Here is a 21,554-nt window from a genome sequence, read left to right on the forward strand (position 1 = left end):
TTGATTACCGGAAAGCTTTCGATTCGACCTCCCAGACTTATCGTCTGTCTTTTGGAAAGCTTAAAGGTTCATCCGCAAATCATTAGGTGCATAGAGAGATTGATGCAGCTTTGGAAAACCAGATTTACTATCTTATCTGGAAAAAATCGTGTGACAACTAACAAGGTCACCTTTCAGAGAGGTGTCTTTCAGGGCGACACCATAAGCCCACTCCTCTTTTGCCTTACATTACTGCCACTATCTGTAGCACTTCTCCATTCCGACGGGTACTTTTGCGGCAAACCTTCAGATCGAAAGTACAAAGTCACTCATGTATTTTAGATGGATGATCTTAAGATCTATGGTAAAAACAAAGAGCAACTACATCTAACTCTAGGTATTGTCGAACGATATACTAAGGACATTGGAGTGGAATTAATGCGCCAAGGTTTATTTGAAGCGAGAAAAACTTAATGCAATCCCTGAAGACCCTGAGCTCGTCGATAGAAGCGCTATACGACACCTTTGCGCTGGAGAAACTTATACATACCTGGGCGTGCCACAAAGCTGCATTCAGGATGTGACATCTATAAAGAATACTCTCTAAAGCCGATACAAACTTCTCATCCGGAAGATTTAGTCTTCAGAACTGTCGTCGAGGAACAAAGTATCTGCAACAAACATCCTTGCTGTCCCGGTAGTACTCTATTCATTTAGAGTAGTTCCATGGACGAAGAACGAGCTTAGATCCCTTGATATCGGGACAAGAAAGGTTATGCACATGAACAAAAGCATGCATCTTAAGTCTTCTGTTCCGCGACTGTACATCTCACGCCGTCAAGGGGGTCGCGGAATACTGAGTCTTGAATGTCTTCGCAACAGGATTATTCTGGGTACAGCACATAGAGTTGCAAATGGAGGAAACCCTCTTTATAAAATGGTCAGGTAGCAAGAAGAAGTGGACAAAGGAGCGTTTCTGTACAAAGCAGCGGAGGAGGCTGCTAAAACACTCGGGCTTAGCTTCAGTATTAGGGGTGAACCATATGCATAAAATCTTATCTATCTCGATTACTCGCTCCTGAAAGCCCGGATTAAGAAAGCACAAGAGAAAAACTTTCGTGAAAAGCTCCTCGATAAGAGGATGCACGGTATCTTCCACAGAAATATGGAGGATCAGTCAATGTCGTGTGAGCTAACTTTTGCTTTCCTTAAATCACCCGGATTGAAGTCTCGCACAGAGGGTTTCATTTTGGCATGCCAAGGTGGTGTCATTTCCACCTTAACATACCGTCGCTACATATTGAGCCAAGACATTCCTGATGATAGCTGCAGGGCGTGCCACGCACACCCCGAGAATTTAGCTCACATACTATCTAGTTGTTCAACTCTTGCGGAAACGACCTACATCCCGGTTATGAGCGTTGAATTCAGAAAAATTAAGAATTTGTATTCCTATGAATACACGATTTTTCCTCTAAAGAAATCTATTCAAATATGTGAATTGAAATCATTTTAACTCTAGAGAGGCAGAGTTGAATTAGTTAGAATTAAAATTTCAGAACTTATATTTCACATGAAGGAATTAAAACAACGTATTACACATACTTTGTGAACTAATTAAAAGGAATTAAATAAAATCAAAATATGTCCACTTCTGAGGAATAAAAAATATCTCTGTGAGGTGTGTTACCGGTACAATTAGAAGGAATTAAATATATTGAAAACACGTTCTCTTTGGAGGATAGAAAAACGTGTGACGGTCGCTATGGAAATAGAAGTGAATAGGTTTCAGAGATATCTTATTTTTATGGTGGCATTTTAGACAGATTGAAAAATCGCGCATTCAAAATAATAGAATAATATTCACTTTTGCGCTGAAATCTGGAAATATTAATTTTTCTCTATTCTACGCTTATTAACGGGATCCAAAGGCACAATGCGGCACTAAGAGTGCTTTATTACCATCTCTGTCACTCTTACGGCATTAACCTTAAGATCGCTACTCTAAATGTTCAGAGGGAAATCGAGTCAATTGTCGAGAATAAGAAGTGCCGCATATACTGGAACTTTATATTCTCGACAATTGTTTCTGTTGTACACTTCAGGCCTGACATGGTTCTTCTTGACTTAGAGAAGCGAACCATGTTCGTTATCGAATTTTCGGCACCAGCTGACAAAAACATCATAGCCAAGGAAAACGAAAAGAAAGAGAGGTATGGAGACCTTATAAGAGAATTTCGACGATTGTACCTGGAATATTCTGTTAAACTAATCGTCATTATCATCGGCGCCCTTGGAGGTGCCAAGCACCCGCTCCTAGCGAAATCCTGCAGTTGTCCGTATGACGAGCTTCTAATTATAAATATATATCTTATATATAAAAGTATAAAACATATATAGAAATAAAGAAAATAACGGATTTACTTCCTACGGAAATGGAAACTTTGGGACCACCCTAATAGACAACTCTGTCTGGTCCAGGCGTCACCCTGAAAATGCATAATAGGGAATAAAATGTTTAACAGCAAATTAAAAAGCACTAGTTTAATTTTGTCATGATATAAGCTTCTTTAAGTTTCGAAAATAAGGAGACAACAATTTACTTAATAATGCCAGTTGAGCCATTTTGTTCAGTTTATTACATACATAATTGTTCATTCTTCAACTTCTACTTATTAATTTTAAACTTATACTGGCACTGTAATAATACTTACACTAGTATGATTACATAATAAACATTTTTAAACCAATAGATACATTATAAGACGATACTTACATAAGTAATTTGAGTATAAAAATCGTATAAACTTTATTAATCCTAATAAAAAGTGACGTTTTCTTACGCGTCTAAAAATATAGACTAAAACATATTGCATATGTTCGCTTTCATATACTTTAAAAATTCATTAAAAAATTCTATAACTTGGAATCAGTTACGTGCATATAAAAAATAAAGCGTAGTTTTTCTACTATATTTTAAGCCTAACTTTAATATTCCTATATTCACGATATCCCTGTCTTCATGATTTTCTTCCCAATTGTCCGTACAATAAAGCCAATCTTTCGAAGTTCTTCATGATCTAAGAACTTTCGCCCGTCAAAAATATATGCAGGCTTCATCATATTTGCATATATACGTCTGTAATCTAGTTCCTGAAAAAATTTGAAAATTTTACGAATTTTTTATAATCAAGGGCGATTTGAACTTTTTATTTATTAAACCATCGAATCAAAAGCGGCGGAGCGTTTTTTTCTATAGAAAGGGGGGGGGGGGCAGAGGTATAAACATATAATATTGAATGGTACAATATTATGCTATATAAAAATTGAACATAAATAATAATAAAACAGTAAATAATAAATAGAGGTAGAAAATTCATATTGCCATAGATTTCACAAAAATGTCAATGAATACCCAAAGATTCCACAGGTTTCGCAAATATTTCGGATGGATACAGATTTTAGAAAGATTCCATTAATTTTTCCAAGATTTTACAAAGATTTAAATGATTTCCCAAAGACTTTAGATAGATTTCAAAGATTTCGGATATATTTCAAAGAGTTGACAAAGTCTTCAATCATGTGCTAAAGATTTTTAAATGATTTCAATAATTTCATCAATATAACCAGATATTTCCAAAATATTCCAAATCTTTCGCAATGATTTTTAAATAATTCACAAAAATCTCACAAAGGCTAAAAAAGATTTCAGATAGCTTTCATAAAGATCTTACGTAGATTTCAATGACTTCCCAAAGATTTAAGACAGATATCAAAGATTTTAGATAGATTCCAATAATATTTCCAAGATCTCATAAAGATTTCACAGATTTCAGGTAGATTTCAATGATCAAACAAAGATTTCAATGATTTTTCAAAGATTTTTAAATAATTCATAAAGATTTCACAGACTTCAAAAAGATTTCAAATTGTTTTCGTCAAGATTTAAATGATTTCCCAAAGAATTTAGATAGATTTTAAAGATTTCTGATAGATTTAAAAATTTCAGAAGGACTTGAATCATTCATCAAAGATTTCACACATCTTTCAATAATTGCACAAATATTACCGAATATTTCAAAAATATTTTTAATCTTTCGCAAAGATTTTAGAATAATTCACAAAGATTTCAGTCATAACTCAAAGATTTCAAAGACTTCACAAAATTTTTTATTATTTCTCAAAGATTTCACAGACTTCAAATAATACGCAAAGATGTTAGATAGATTTCATAAATTGAACAGAGATTTCAAACATTGGGCAAAGATTTCAAATATATTTTGAAAATTGAACGAAGTTTCAAGGATTTCACAAAGACTTGAAAGATTTCGGAAATATTTAAAAGACTTTCAGAACTTCATTCATTACTCGAATATTTCACAAACATTTTAATAATTGCACAAATGTTACAAAATTTTTCAAATATTTCACTTCGATTTAAAAGATTTAAATGATTTCACAAATGTTACCAAATATTTCAATATTTTACAAAAATTTCCAAATATTTTTCAAATATTAATTTTCAATTTTTAAATATTAACTTAATCAATTAATTTGCAATTATTTTTAAATAATTCACAAAGATTTCACAAAAATTTTAATGATTTCCCAAAGATTTCATAAAGAATTTTATTATTTCACAAAGATTTAAAAAAACTTCACAAAGGCTTTAATTTTCTTCAAAATTTTCAAATATTACAGAATATTTAAAAATATTTCGAATATTTGACAAATATTTTTAAAAAATACACAAAAATGTCACAAATATTTTTTTAATATTTCAATGATTTGGTGATGCACAAAGATTTCAAAGATTTCACAAAGACTTTAATTATTTCTCAAATACGTCACAAACATTTCAATAATAAATTTCACAAATATTACTAAATATTAAAAAAATTATTTCAAATATTTCACTAAAATTTAACAGATTTCAACGATTTCCGAAATATTTCAAAAAGATTTAAATGATTTCAGAAATTTTACCAAATATTTCAATATTTTGCAAAGATTTAGAAATGAATTTTTAACTTAATTTTCAGCTAAATAAAATAAATTTTCAAAGAAATATTAACACTTTCAACTGAACAGAGAATTTTCGACGAAAAATATAGAATTTCTGTAAACAAATATTTCAAGGTATTCGACAAAGATATTCGACACAAAATGGAATATTTAAATGCTCATTTAACAAAATTAATTTTTAATTTTTAAAAAGTAATTTTCAATCATAAAAATACATTTTTTAGCAAAAAGATCAACTTCAAATCAACAAAATTAATTTTCTAAGGAAAAAGATTAATTTTTAACAAAATATATACATTTTTAACCAAATACTTCAATTTTCAAAGGAATTTTGAATCAAAGAAATTAATTTTCAACGAAATGGTGAAATTTTCAACCAAATAATAAATTATTAATGAAAAAGATGAATTAGTCACTAAGAAGATTAATTTTTTACAACGAAAGACGAATTTTTAAACAAATAGTTAAGTTTTCAAAATATATGTTTGAATTTGTTAAAATAATTTTCAACAAAAGAAATGAATTTCCAATCTACCGCAAAAGACGAATTTTCAAAAAAAAATAGTAATATTTGCAATCAAATATTAAAATTTTTAAAGGCATTTTCAATCTAATAGTGAAAATTTTCACGCAATTTTTAACCAATCAATGAATTTTCAATCAAAAAGATAAATTAGTCACTAAGAAGCTTAATGTTTCACCGCAATACAGGAACTTTAAAAAAAATAGTACAATTTTGAAAGAAACATTTTAATTTTAAAACAAATTGTCAACCTTATAGTTAAATTTTTCGAGAAATTTGCAACCATAAAAATTAATCTTTAATCGAAAAGTTTAATAAGTCGCGAAAAAGATTAATATTCTACCACAAAAGACCAATTTTCAAAAAAAATAGTTAAGTTTTCAATCAAATATTTGAATTTTTAAAGGGATATTTAGCCTGGTAGTTAAATTTTTCAAGGATTTTGTAACAAAAAATGAATTTTCAATCAAAAAGATAAATTGCTCACTACGAAGATTAATGTTTCACCACAGAACACGAATTTTCAAATAACCATTTTAATTTTTAAAGGAGTTTTCAATCTTATAGTTACATTTTTCAAGACATTTTCGACCATAAAAATGAATTTAAAAAAAAAAATAGTTAAATTTTGAAAGAAGCATTTTAATTTTTAAAGGAATTTTCATTCTTATAGTTAAAGATTTCAAGAAATTTGAATCGTTATAGTTACAATTTTCAGGAAATTTACAAAAACAAAATAAATTTTTAATCAAAAATATTATTTAGTCAATAAGAAAATTAATATTCTACCACAAATGACCAATTTTCAACTAAATAGTTAATTTTTCAATTAAATATTTGAGTATTTATACAGATTTTTAGCCTTATAGTTAAAATTTTCAAGAATTTTTTAACCAAAAAATGAGTTTTCAATGAAAAAGATAAGTTAGTCACAAAGATGATTAATATTTTACCACAAAAGGCGAAATTTCAAGAAAACAGTTAAATTTCGATAAAAATATTTTAATTTTTAAAAGAATTTTCAAACTCATAGTTAAATTTTTCAAGAAATTTTAATCTTTATAGATATATTTTTCTAGAAATTTCAACCATAAAAATGAATTTTTAATCAAAAACATTAATTAGTCACTAAGAAGATTAATATTCTACCACAAAAGTCGAATTTTCAACTAAATAGTTAAATTTTCAATCAAATATTTAAATTTTTGAAGGGATTTTTAACCTGATAGTTAAATTTTTCAAACAATTTTTTAACCAAAAAAATCAATTTTCAATGAAAAAGATAAGTTATTCACAAAGATATTAATCTTCTTTGAGAATAACTTATCTTTTTCATTGAAAATTTATTTTTTCGGTTAAAAAATCCTTGAAAAATTTAACTATCAGGCTAAAAATCCCTTTAAAATTTTTTAGGAATTTTCAACCAGAGTAATTATTTTTCAACAAAAAAATAAATTAGTCACTAAAAATAATAATATTCTACCATAAGAGACGAATTTTTAAACAAAGTTACATTTTTCAAGGAATTTTTAACAAAAACACATGATTTTCAAGAGAATATTTTAATTTCGAATAAAAAAGGGTTTGCTACTAAATATTACTACAAAACATTTCTAGTAAATGTTTCCACCTAAAAATATTTTAATTTTCAACCAAACATTTGTTATTTTTAATTCAAAAAGATACCTTCATCCAAAACAGATTCATTTTTGGTACCAAAAAGAAGACTTTTCAACAAAGCTATTAAGAACAAAAATAAAGGACCAGTAGTTAAAAAAATTAACATCTACTTCACAATAACAACAAATTAATTTTTTTAATATAACAACCTTGTATGAGTTTTTCAATTTATGTAAAAGGTAAGAATTATATCATTCTTAAATAGAATTGGGTAGAAATAAATAATAAATAAATATACTCACAACAAATTCATCCCATTCTGTACATAAGACAATGGCATGTGTATTTTTCGTTGCATCATAAGCGTGTTTATGAATACTGATTCGATTTTTGATCATTTCAGGTTCAGCTATCACACACGAATGTGACAGGTCCACCATAATTTGTTCCTCTTCAACCTGTCAAATAACAAAATGTAATTTTAAAATAACATATTTTATAAATATAGATTTTATTAAAAAAAAAAAATTTCAATTATTTTTAATTATTATATAAATATATTGATTTTAAAATATCATTCTGTATAAATATAGAGAACGCCTTAACAATTAAGTTATACACTTTAAAATTAATAATGTCTTTTAAATTGCAAAATAAACGAAAGATGGAGAAATCTATTTCAAATTTACGGAGCGACCGAAAGATTACTGCCCTTAGCATTTTGTTTATCATTTTTTATAATTATAATTTATAATTAATTTTGCTCAAAATTATCCAATAATAAATTCAATAAATTTTTTCCAAATTCTCCAAGTACTTCTCAAAAATTATGCGGAATATTATTAGACTTTTTTTTTAACGCACAAATCAGAAAAGTCTTTTCTGATCGAGTTATAACACCGGAAATTTGACCACCCATACAACCTGTCCAACTGCAATTTTGGGTTAAATAATACCTTCAGTTCGTTTTTCGAAATAAATTTTTTTTATTAATTATGATATTTGTTAAAAAATGATGGCGAAATGTTATATACAGTGACATGTTTTTTTTAATGAGTTAAATGCACACTTTTTCACAAAATTTAAATATATCGAACTTCAAATTTCTTCCGCTGATATAAAAAAAATATTATTTTACATTCATGAGAACGTGTGGTAGTGTTTAAAACGCTCTAACATTTTTAAAAAGTCAAATCGTCGATTTTCGAACGCTTTAAGTACCATGAAAAAGTTCTTTTTTATGAAAGCAAAATAATAGTATATTTTTTTCATTCAAGCTAAAGAAATGTTAGATTGGAAATAATGAACTTTATCCCAAAAACGTGTGCATTTTAACTTAATCCAAAATAATAATTCTAAAATAATAATAATAATAAAATTCAATTTCTTAGATATTTTCAAAAAATTTAAATTTAACAAATTTTTTTTAATTGACAATTTCTCAATACTGTTCCCTAGTAACAAATGTAGATAAAAAAAACTTGCCATAATTTTTAAACAAATAGGAAAACCTTTTTTCAAAATTTGATTATGCAGAAAAAAACAGAAGGGTAAAATTATTTATACATCTTAGGATGCCAAATAGAAATTGAAATCTCAATTTTCTTCAACTTTAACCCGAAATTTCGTTCCATTTGGAAAAACAATTTTATCTTTTAATTTATTTTTAAACAAAATATTTAGAGGCAGGGCTACACGTTTTTTTCTTTTTTTTTTGTAATAGGAAAAATAATTTCTGGAGTATTTCATTCTTATAATTAATAAACAGGTGAAAATAAATAAATAAAAGCGGGAATAAAGCCCGAAAGACTGACAAAGAAAATACCATTTAGATCCTTACTATCTGTTTTCCTTAATATTTTTTTTCGTTTTTCCATAAAGCCGAAATTAAATCATCTTGATATTAAGATATTAATATATAGTAATTTTATAAATTGCAGCTTCCCAATGTGTATTTATAAAATTAATATTTTGAAATGATCCCTAAATATATTTTTTTATAGAAATATAAACGGCGAATATTATTATTTACAGTACATGAAGAATAATTCTAATAACGATACAATTTTTAAATGGTGGCAAAAAGAATCCATAAATTTATAGAAAAAGGGGACATAGGGGCATTTTTTCAAGAACCAAAGAAAATAGAGGAATTAAAAAAAAGGGAAAAAGGGAAAAGGCTACAAAAATTTTTTATGTAGAAAAGAAGAAACAATTTTTTATAAGAAATGTATTTTTAGATAATGTTAAATGACTTTTTAATGACTTCTGACATTAAAGATTTTATTTTTAAATTTAATATAGTTACAAGGCTTAATTTACCAAAAATCGTAATTTTTTTGTAGCGACCCGTTTTTGAAAAAAACTCCTTTTCAAACAATTTTCTTTTATGGGTTGAAATGTTTATTTATTAAATTCTCATGTTGAATTAGACAGTTGAAAATTTAAGAAAATTCAACTGTTGAAAACTCAATGTTCAATTATCTTTTATTTTAATTTTCTTTAATTTTAAAAAATTTAAAAATAATAATAGAGCAATAAAATAATAAATAAAGTAATAGTAATATATAATAAATAATTAATAAATAATAATTTATATTTATATTCATAATTGGTTTATAATTTAAATTTAATTTAATAATGATAAATAAATCAATAATAAATAAAATAATAATAGAATAATAATTTAATTTTAAATTCTCTGCACTTTTCAACAGTTGAATTTTCTACTATTGATTAATTTTCAGTTTTCATCACTTTAAAACAGTTGCATTTTTAAATTTTGAAAATTGAGAATTGAATTTTAAACTGTTAAAAATTCAATTGTTAAAAATTAAAGGAATTCGAAATTAATAAATAAACATTTTAATCCATAAAAAATCTCAATTAATGTTGATTTTTTCGAAAGCGGGTCGCTGTTGCCAAATAATGTTTGGAAAATTAATAGTCATCCATCCACGGCAATATAAAAAAGTACGAAAAAATATAAATTTATTAAATAAACAATTTCTATATATTTAAAATCGTTCTCAAAATTAATAATATTATTTCTTTTAAAAAATACCATAATTAATAATTAAAACGTGATACTTTTTCATTCGAAAATTTAATTTAGCTTCAAAGTTTTATTTAAATCCTAAATAGTTTAGTTTAAATCGGTAACGTAAACATTTTCACATTTTTTATTGGTAAGATTAAAAAATAAAAATTGAAAAGCAAGAGTTCCGAGTTAAGATCTTAAAATTTTCTTTATTTAATATTGAACAAATGCAAGTTAAAATTTTACAATTCAAACTCAGGACCACTTTACGGTCCAAAATTTTCCGCATAATTAAAATATTGTATTCTCAAATGAAGATTTGTTTCAGGAATATAGCAGTATTGGAGAGAAAGGATAGGGAGTTTAGGGAGGGAAAGACAATTAATAGAAAGATGGGGGATGATTGAGGAATCAAAATACAATAAATGGTATAAGATGATAAAAAAGGAAGGAGTGCCAAAGTATTTAGAAAGGGAATGGGGAGAGAGAAGGTGGACCAGAATAGCAAGATTCAGATTGGGAAACGAGGTAAGGGAGGGGATGTACTGGGAAAAAGAAGATAAAAGAAAGTGCAGAATATGTAAATTGGAGGAGGAAACATGGGAGCATGTATGGGAAGGATGTAGGAGAGGAATGGAAGAGAGGAAGCTGGCAAGAGAATGTGGTTAAGATTCTAGAGGAGAATGGATTAGGAGAAGAATGGATGAAGGAGTTGGAGGATGCTAAAGGAGCGAATGAGAGAGAATGAAAGAATGCATGTGAAAAAAAAGTCAAATGGAGGTATAAAAAAGTAAAAGAAAAAGGAAAATGAAGTCGCATAGATTAGAAGCATAAACATTGTAAGTAATGGTAAGGTAAAAGTTAAGTAGGCTAAGATGCGTTTGCGTTCTCATGCTCTCTCTCTCTCTCTCTCGCTTGCACTCTCGCTTTCGTTGACGCCCTCTTTCTTTTGTTAATAAGTCCTAAATTGCGCTATCGCAGGAAATGGAAATAAGAAACTAGATATAAGACTTATGTAAATAGTTGTAAATAATTGTATATATAGAAAGGATAAGATTGAAAAAAATATAGATATAAGCGGAAAGATTGTAAGGAAATGGAAGTCATGTAAACCCTTAGGGGACACATTATGAATAAAGAAGAAAGAAGAGTTAGAATAAATTCACAAGACTTCAAAAAATATTCAAGGTAAATTGAAAAGAATTCATATCAATTGAAAAATTTTTAGCAATCAAAAAATTTCATTGATTTCCGTAAAATTGGAATGAATTTAGGAAAATTTAAGATAAACAAGAAAAGCTCGATGAAATTAAAAAAAAGGCAATATCTATTTGTAATAAATTTTAATGAATTGAAAAATGTTTTTAAATATAAAAAAAATCGTTATTGTAATGAGCAGCTTTGAAATGAGCTTAGAAAACTTAAGGTAATTCTAAAGAATTATATGAAATGCATCATTCAAGTGAACTGAAGAAAAATCAAGAGAATTCCAAAGAATTTAGGCTGAATAAAAAAAAATACTAATTTCTAATCTCTTCAAATCTTTGAAACCCTACTAATTTCTAAACTAAAAGTGACAAAAAACTACAAAAGAATTTAAAATAATTCAAATGCATTAAAAAAAAAATTTATTGAAAAATCCATAGATTTCAGTAAAATTTGAGTGAATCTAGAGGAATATAAGGGAAACGAGAAGAATTTTATAAAATTCATTTAAAAAATCAAACTGATTTAAAAAACAAGCAAGTGAATTCAAACCAATTCAACATTAAGAGGTGAAAACCCATTAAATGAAATAAGTTTTAAATGGAGTTTAGAATTTAAATGAATGTGATGAAATGCCTAATAATTTAAGATGATTTTTTAACGACTTCAAGTCAAATTAAACAAGGAATTTTTTTAAATCCATTAAATTAAGTAGAATTGAGTAGATTTAGGGGAATTTAGAAGAATTAAAAAAATAATTTAGCAGAATTCAGGGCGAATTCAAAATCAATTACAAAAAATATGTGAAAATCTCTTGAAACCTTTGATACCCTGCGAAATCTCGCACTTTTGCGAATACATTATTTAAAATCTATTAAAATATTATTTGAAAAATTGTTCCATGTCTTCCGAAACTCTAGAAAATTCTTTATCCTAACATATTTCAAACGCCTTGAAATCCATATAAGTTCAAATGAATTTAAAATTCCTTGGAATCTTGTACAATTCCCTAAAATATTTTAAATAATATTTTTATGAATTCGAGTGAATTAAAAAATTCAAAAGAATTTAAAATAATGCTGTATCAATTATTAAAAATTCAGCGTAAATTCCAAAAAATATTTTCAAACCTTTACAAAAATCTTTGAAACCCTACGAAATACCTCACTTCTCTTAAATAAGTTCTTTCAAATTCACAAAAATATTATTAAATATAGCGAAATTCTATGAAAAATTAATGAAATTATTAAATAATTCCTTGGAATCCTTTAAAGATTTTCCAAATATTTCAAATCCTTTTCAATCTTTTGAGATCCCTTAAAATTGGTTAAAGTTCTTAAAAATACCAAGGAATTTGAAAAAATTCCTTGAAACATTTCAAATATTTTTGGCCATTTTATCAATTGATCCTTATGCTCAATTAAATAATAACTTTAAAAAATTCTAAAAAATATCCATAATTAACACGGATTAAGTAATTTAGAAGAATTCAAGTGAGTTAAAATAATTTCAAGGGATTTAAAAGAATAGATTCTTCAAAATCAACTAAAATATTAGTGAATCTCGCGAAATTCTATGATATCTAATGATACTTCCTGAAACCCTGAAACTTAGAAAATTAGAAAAAATTTTATCTCTAAACAATACAACCCCTTTGTGATCCTTTTAGATTAATTAAATTAAAACAAAATTCCTTCGAATCCTTTTAAATTCCATAAAATATTTCAAATTAAAAGCTCTTAAAAATACCTTAAAAGCAATTTCATGACTTTTTTACTCCCTAGGGAGTTAAAAGTGACGTCAGTGTTGAATAATGAACATTATACATCTGAGCCCATCAACAAGATTTCTACACAAAAAGTCTCATAACACTTTTCGATCAAATCCAAATTCAAAGAAATTTCTAAGTTCTAAGAGTTCTGAACTTCTTAATGGCAGCTCATACCTGCTCGTCTTACCCTCTCCACTCGACTTCCACTCGCGTCGCTGACTGAGCCCGAGCGCTGAGTCGAGCCTCGCCAGTGGGGGTCCCTTTGTCCTTACGAGGAATAAAATACAAAATTTAGAATTTTTTTTAAATTTTGCAATCCACAATTTAAAAATAATTTATTCGGAACGTACTTTTTTGCGATTCCAACGATATATTAATTGCAATTAAAGATTAAAATTATAATAAGTTGTCCCAGAATTTAGTTTATATTTTGTAGAATCATGGAATTTTCCACTGTATAGTTAAAAATGGAACAAGTGAAAAATTTTCGGTTTATAATTAAACTGTTGAGTCTTATAGCATATTTATCTCTTGGAAATTTATCAGCAAAAAGTTAAATTTTTTACAAGAAGGGCGAATTTTCAACATAATGCATGTTTAATCGAAAAGTGTTGTAACATTTTTTTCTGGAACTCTTATAAAGAAGTCCAGAACTCAAATCAGAACTCTTAGAACTCTTAACTATTTTTAATTAAAAATTTATGGATTTTCTAAAAGTGCCGTAGTTTTTCGAATTTTGACTTGATTGAAAAGTTGTATAATACTTTTTTTAGAGTTCTCATGAAGAAGCCCAGAACTCCAATCAGAACACATACAACTCTCAAAATTGGGAAATTCCAAAAATTTGGGATTTTCCTAAAAGTGCCGTAGTGCTTCGAATTTTTACTTGATCGAAAAATGTGTTAATACTTTTTTTCAGAACTGTCATTAACAAGTCCAGAACTCCAATCAGAACTCTCAGAACTCTCAACATTTCGAAATTCCAAAACATTGGGATTTTCTTAAAAGTGCCGGAGTTCTTCGAATTTTGACTTGATCGAAAAATGTTATCATACTATTTTGCAAAGCCATCATTAGAAAGTCCAGAACTATCACCTGAACTCTTAGAACTCTCAACGTTTTAGAATTTTATAAATTTTTGTAGAACTCCTGTTTATGGGTCCAGAACTCTAAACAGAACTTTTGGATTATTCAAACGAGAAATTTGTCGACATTTTGAATTTTTGAAAAGGTTGTTTTTTATTTGTTTTTTTATTTATTTTTAATTATGTTATCAGATAAATCTAGAACTCTTATGGCGTCAGAGAATCATACAAGAAAAAGTTAAATTTTTAAAAACTGGGGGCTAGCTACTTTTTTTGGAAAACAATTTTTTGGTGATATTAGCCGGAACTATTTTTAAAAATAATCAGGAACTCTAGAACTAAGTTTAATCTATCCGGTACTCGACAAAAAAGTTTAGTTTTGCAAATGTGGGGGGAGGGTGTGAAGTTAGCCAACTATTTTCGAAAATTGAATTTCCAATGTTTTAATTACATCGGCACACCAAAAAAAAGTGGTCTGCCCGGCGGACTACACCAGCATATCTATATGTTTTTGGGGTCGTTGAATCCGAATCCGTGGTCCAAACAACCCAGTTGGTTCATATTTTTTTCGAAAAAAACGCAAAAATAGATGTGAAATCGACGAAAACAGCGATTTTTCGTGTATATTTTTGTAAACAAACAAAATTTCATGCTCAGTGGTCTTAATCAGCATATCTAAATGTTTTTGGTGTCGCTAAATCCGAATCTGGTCTCCAAATAACCCAGTTGGCTCTTTTTTCTAAAAACGCAAAAATCGACGAAAAAAGCAATTTTTCATCTATATTTTTGCAAAAAAATTCCTTCATGCCCGGTAGTCTTAATCTGCATATCTATATGTTTTTGGGGTCGCTGAATCCGAATACGAGGTGCACATGACCCAGTTGGCCCATATTTTTTCGAAAAACGCAAAAATAGACGTTTTCGTCATTTTCACGCCTATTTTTGCGTTTTTCAAAAAAATATGAGTCAAATGGGTTATTTAGACCCCGGATTCGAATTCATCGACCCCCCAATCTTATAGATATGCTGATAAAAACCACCGGGCATGACAAAATTTTGTTTGAAAAATATACAAGAAAAATCGTTTTTTTTCGTCGATTTTACGTTTTTCAAAAAACTATGAGCCAACTGGGTTATCTGGACCCCGGGTTCGGATTCAACGACCCAAAAAACATATAGATATGCTGATTAGGTCCAGTGGGCATGAACTTTTTTTTCAAGTCTATACACGAAAAATCGCTGCTTTCATCGATTTTACGTCTATTTTTGCGTTTTTCGAAAAAATATGAGCCAACTGGATTATTTGGACCCCGCATTCGGATTCAACGACCCCAAAAACATATAAATATGCAGGTATAGTCCGCCGGGCAGACCACTTTTTTTGTGTGCCGGTGTTATCAGAACTATTGTTAAAACATATAAAAAACTCCAGAACTATTGAAGAGGTACCCAAAACTCTAAAAAAAAAATATTAAATTTCTAATATTGAGGGTAAAAATTCACATGGATACATTTTTCAATTGAATTTTGGAATATATTCCAAATTTATGTGGAATCTAATAGGGCTGAAATCATGACTGTATTCCGAGAAATGTCTGAAATCATCCATTTGTTATAAAAAATATCGTATGCGCCAAAGGGGAAGAAGGACTTTTTCGACTTGTGTATGTTTTTCGTATCAAAAAATCCTTATAAATCTCTTAGAATTATTTCAATCTACTAAAAATGTTGCCGGACTCTTCAAAAATATCTTAAAATAGGTAATTACTAAAAGCAGGTATAACCCATGAGTTAATTTATCGAAAAAAGTGACAGTATTGAACTTACAGTATGGGCAGCACATAGGATACCATAGGGACCAAATCTTGAAAATAGGATAGTCTAGAGGCCCCCAACTGAATATGGGATACAATAGGGGATATAGGGACTGTTCTATGAGGCCTGGAAAAGGGAAAAATTTATACAAGATTAGGAAAAAGGGGGAATTTTTTCAAAAAAAAGGGGGGGAATCAAGAGAATAGGGAAAAAACTGTGCAATTTGCAAAAGCAATTTGGACAATCCTGTTTAATAGTACACTACCTTTGGATCGTAGATATGTAATTTGGCTCCTTCGTCCAATAGCGTTTTTGCTACATGGATGGCTGGAGATTCTCGCGTGTCGCCAGTATTTTTTTTAAACGCAAATCCCAGAAGAGCGATCTGCTTGTCCGTGACAGTGTTGAACAAGGATTCAATCACCTGTGCGGAGAATCTCGATTTCTGATATTCGTTCATGTTAATTACTTGCTGCCAATAGTCGGCCACTTCGGGAAGATTTAGACACTCGCAAATATAAACCAAATTTAGAATATCTTTTTGGAAACACGAGCCGCCGAAACCAACCGAGGCTTGCAAAAATTTCGAACCAATACGAGAATCGAGACCAACGGCAAGAGCTACTTCCGAAACGTCGGCGCCTGTAGCTTCACAGACTGCTGAGAGAGAATTAATACTTGATATTCGCTGAGCGAGGAATGCATTAGCAGCCTGAAATTATAATATATTTGTAATGCAAAAAAAATCACTTCAATCGATACCTCCGTATTAAACAAAAAAAAGGAATTTAGTCTTGGAGTGATCGTCTGAAAGAACTACTCTGTTTTTTGAATTGGCAGTTGGCAGACAGATTTAGTCATTCAGAGTGGCAAATATTTGTCACGGCCAATAAAATTTAAAAATCTGTATTTTAAGGTAAACATTTTTCTATTTTAAGTAATAAAAAATAAACAACAAATTAAAGCATTCAAAGTGGAACCCTTAAAAATCAAACTTTTTAAATTGAAGTTTAAAAGATTTTCCAAAAATATAAATCTACGTTTACATTTTCAATGGTCTAAATTCAAGAATCAACCAATGAACTTTAAAAATTTTCAAAAATATATTATTTTAAGTCAGACACATTAAAAATTTAAAAATAATTAGTTTAACTTAACAGTTCTTGAATTAGAAAATACATTATTTTAATTTTAAATAGTTTAAACGTCTTTGAAAATCTTTAAAAATATTATTTTAAAATCTTGAGAAATCTATAAGTGGTTTTAAATTTTTCCAAATTCAAAACAATTTCTGAATTTCTTTCGGAACTTTTAAATATACTTCAAAATGAATTGAATTTTTTCTATAACTTTTATAAAATCCTGCAAATTAAAAAATAATAATTTGAATTTATAAATAATAAGAGAACAATTATTATTTGCAAAAATATTAGAGTAATTTTAAGAGATATTTAGAAGTTTAAAAAAAATTTAGAACTTGAAATAATTTCAAATTCTTACAGCTGAATTTAAAATAAAATTTAGGTTTTTTCAGATTTAAAAAAAAATTAGAATTTTGTTCAGAATTCTGAAAAACTTCAAAAAAATTTTCTTAAGATTCTTAGGAAAATTGAAAATGGATTTTTCACTTTGAAAAATTATGGAAAATTTTAAGGATTTTTTTTTACTTGCAGGATTTTCAAAAAATGTAGGAAAATTTCGATTGATTTTAAAATATATTTAGAAGTTGTGAAAAAAATTTTAACACACATTGTTTGAATTACTTGAAATAATTTCTAGTTTTTAATTAATTTTGAATCTTTTCAAAACTTCTAAATATCTCTTAAAATTACTCAAATTTTTTCTACAAATAATAAGTGATCAATTGTTCGACAATGTAAATATTCAAAGCTTTCTATGTAAAACAATTCAGTTTCAAATTAATTTCATTTGAATATTTGGTTGCAATTTACTCATCTTAAAAACGTTTACATTATTTAATGGCTGAGAAAATTAATAGAAATAATATATTAATAAATTTATTAATTAAATTTAATATACAAAATAATATAAAAGAAGACCTGAAACTCTGAATTAAAAATATATTATTCATAAATCATGGAAATTTTTCTTTAAAAATAAAATTATTGGAATAAATGATATATTAATTTCAATTCTTATCAAGACTTTCGGACTGAAACAGTTACAATATGGAAATTCTCAAATTTTAAACGGATCTAGAATTTTTCGGTCAAATCAATTATTGCTGAGATTTCTATACTTAGAGTACAGATCCATTTTAAACATAATTTATTTATTTATATTTACAGTTGATAAAATAAAACTATTTTTTAGCAAAAATTTTCAACTTCATATGCTTTTAATTTTTAATTGTTTAAATCTTCAAAACTGCACTTTAATTATTTTAAAAACTGTTGAAATCGAACTTGGGCAGATTATTCTTCTGAAAATTTGTGAAATTCCCGGTTTCCCGGTCGGGCGACCACCCTGTTTTTTATTTTTAAAATTTTCGATTTCAAAAACTTCTAATTTTTTATTTTGTTTAACCTTTAAAACTGCATTTTTAAATTCTTTGAATTAAAATATAAGCTTAAAAATTAAAAATCTAAAATGGAAAATTTTTGAAGTCAAAGATTTTCGAATTAAGCATTCTAAACTAAATGATTCCCGGTCAAAAAATAAATTCACTGTCATTCCCCGGTTTTCCCCGGCCTCATAAAATTCCCGGTCATATCCCGGTTTTCCAGTCATTTCCCGGTTTCCCGTTCATCAGAAAAATTCATTTTTTTTATGTCAATTTTTTTTAATTAAAAACCTCATGATAACTTCAGAAAAATTCATAATTTGTTGATAAATTTTGTCATTTTGTTAACAAATTTAATAAACAAATGCATTATTTTAGCATTTGTCGACGGAAAAACTTATTTTGTCAATGTCAGTTATTTTAATTGGGAACTTAACGATAATTTCAGTAACATTCATCATTATTAGCTGATTAATTTTATGTTTTTGTATAACAAATTTAATTTAAAAATGCATTATTCGGGTATTTCTCGCCGTAAAAACTCTTTTTTTTCAAATTCAGTCCTTTTAATTGCAGAAAAAAATTATAGAACTTATTTATAACAATTATTAAATGTATTTTTCAATAATTCCTTGTATTCAAACCCTCTTGTGTTGGCCAACTAATTATGCAAAAAATCAGTAAATTTATTAACAAATTATGAATTTTTCTGAAATTATCGTGAGGTTCCCAATTTTAAAAAATTGACATCGGAAAAAACAAATTTTTCTGACAACAAATACCTGAATAATGCATTTGTTTCTTAAATTTGTTTATAATATTAACAAGAATAGTCTCAAGAGATTTTTTTTTCATTAAAATATTGTTTCCATTCAAATTTCTTGCAATATAACTTTAAAAATCGTTAAATTATTGAAAATTATAAAAAATACATTTTCAACAAATAATTTGTTTAAACAAAATTTTTTGTTTAATGTGCCATGATAAAATATCTTTATATAATGTAAATCTATCAAACGTCGGCGATTACAACAATTTTCCTGTTATTGACGATAACCGGGAACGTTAAATAGAAAAAATTACCATTTTTTCATCATATTTATTTATTTATAATAAAAATTGAAAAACTAACTTAAAAATCAGGCTCGACAACTTTCTTCGAAATTTGTATTGAAAACTTGATTTTCAACAAAGTATATATATTTTTAAAAAGAGATGAATTTTCAATTAACCCTCAAATGATACACTGGTGCGAATTCGCACCCGAAGTTTTTTCATTTTGTTGGCATTTACGCAAATACAGCTCCAACCGAGCATACGTCAACGGTACACTGGTGCGAATTGGTTTTCTTTCAATGTTAATATTTAATATACTGAACATATAATAAACAACTAGCATGTATCACACATATTTAACATATATATTTAATATATATGGGGATAATCCGCTGCAGTTGTGTTTGCGTAAATGCCAAAAGAATGGAAAAACTTAAGGTGCGAATTCGCACTAGTGTACCATTTAAGAGTTAAAACGAAAAATCTTCCAACAACAACATTAATTTTGAACAAAAAAGTTGAATTTTTGCAGGGTCTCAAATTCTAAAAATAATTCCCTGACAATTCCAAGTTTTTCCAGGTATAATTTATTATAGTACAGAGCCATATAAATATTTAGCATTTTGCAAAATAAATCGTCTCGTAATGAGTATAAAGTTTCGCAAGTTTATTACAAATAATTTTTTTTTTCAGTTTCTATGGATTGAATTAAAATGTTTAATTAAAAACGATTTAATAAACTATATTATATAATATTCCTAAATATATTAGCACCATTGATTTCAGAATTCCTAGTGCCACGGGGCTGCTTCTAGACTAAACGATCACTTCAAAAGTGGGGTTTTAAATATGAAGGTATCGACATTTTCTAGGCTTACAAATTGATTTCTATTTTATCGTAAAAACTCACCAATTTTGAGAGTTCAGAACTCCAAGTATTCATTGTCAGTATGTTTTTTCTTGGTATCCAATTCTCGTAAACCTTGCAGAGCTGTTCTATTGCTGCTCGACCTTCTGCAGAATCTTCGCCTCCGATTAGTACCCGGTCGGGGTGTAATAAGTCGTCTATAGCCGTTCCTTCCGCTAAAAACTCTGGATTCGAGAGCACCTACAGATAAAAATATTTTTTAACAGCCCGGCAAGAAGAGAATTCAGAAAAATGCAGAATCTGAATTCCCATTAATACGCAAATTTTCCTCCGTCGAAAGTTCCACCAAGGAGTAGAAAAAAGAAGCAAAATCTATTCTTTTTAATCGACTTAGAAAAATTTAATGGGAGCGTATTGAGAGGGATCAAAAAATGAAGAAATTCAAAAGAAAGAATAGAAAGACAGAGAATAATGTCACTTTGAAGATGAAAAACCTAGTCCTTTTAACAGGGTGGCCATTTTAATCGACGAAATAAATTCCCGGCCATTTCCCGGGTTTTTCCCGGTTCGCAAATATTTTTCCCGGTCAATGAAATTTAAAAAATGGAACCCTAAAGCTACAAAATTTTCCCCTTGAGGTAATAAAAACTTAACTGCAAATAAAAGCACTCAAAGTGGAATTTTTATTTTGAACTTTTCAAATTGAAATTTAAGTTTTTTACTTAAAAAAAATTTTTATTCAAATTCTCAATAATTTACGCGTATAAAATTGAAGGTACTAACATTTTTCAATATAAAAATATATAGATCCACGTTATCATTTTAAATGCTGTAAGTTAAAAAATCAATCAATAAACTTTAACATTTTCAAAATTATATAATTTTAAGGAATTTCAATCTAGAAACATGAAATATTGAAAAATAGAAAAAAATTTAACTGAACACTTCTTAAATTAGAAATTTAATTATTTTCTTATTAAATAGTTTAAACATCCTTGGAAAGCTTCAAAATTTTATTTCAAAATCTTGAGAAATCTAAAAG

General features: G+C 27.7%; 1 protein-coding gene across 9 annotated transcripts in view; it reads right to left on the reverse strand.

Annotated features, from left to right (window-relative positions):
- Positions 1-2,581: 2,581 nt before the first annotated feature.
- Positions 2,582-21,554, reverse strand: part of LOC117182233 (UDP-glucose 6-dehydrogenase) — a 46,442-nt gene continuing 27,469 nt past the window's right edge. For all 9 annotated transcript variants that reach the window (XM_033375326.1, XM_033375327.1, XM_033375318.1 and 6 more), the window contains 4 exons: positions 20,555-20,752; positions 16,330-16,776; positions 7,450-7,605; positions 2,582-3,132 (listed from right to left, as the gene is read on the reverse strand). In XM_033375326.1, coding sequence (XP_033231217.1) covers positions 2,983-3,132; positions 7,450-7,605; positions 16,330-16,776; positions 20,555-20,752 — 951 coding nt within the window. In that variant the 3' untranslated portion in view covers positions 2,582-2,982. The remainder of the gene's footprint in view (positions 3,133-7,449; positions 7,606-16,329; positions 16,777-20,554; positions 20,753-21,554) is intronic.

The sequence above is a fragment of the Belonocnema kinseyi genome, chromosome 10, assembly GCF_010883055.1.
Source record: "Belonocnema kinseyi isolate 2016_QV_RU_SX_M_011 chromosome 10, B_treatae_v1, whole genome shotgun sequence".
Classification (NCBI taxonomy): Eukaryota; Metazoa; Arthropoda; class Insecta; order Hymenoptera; family Cynipidae; genus Belonocnema; species Belonocnema kinseyi.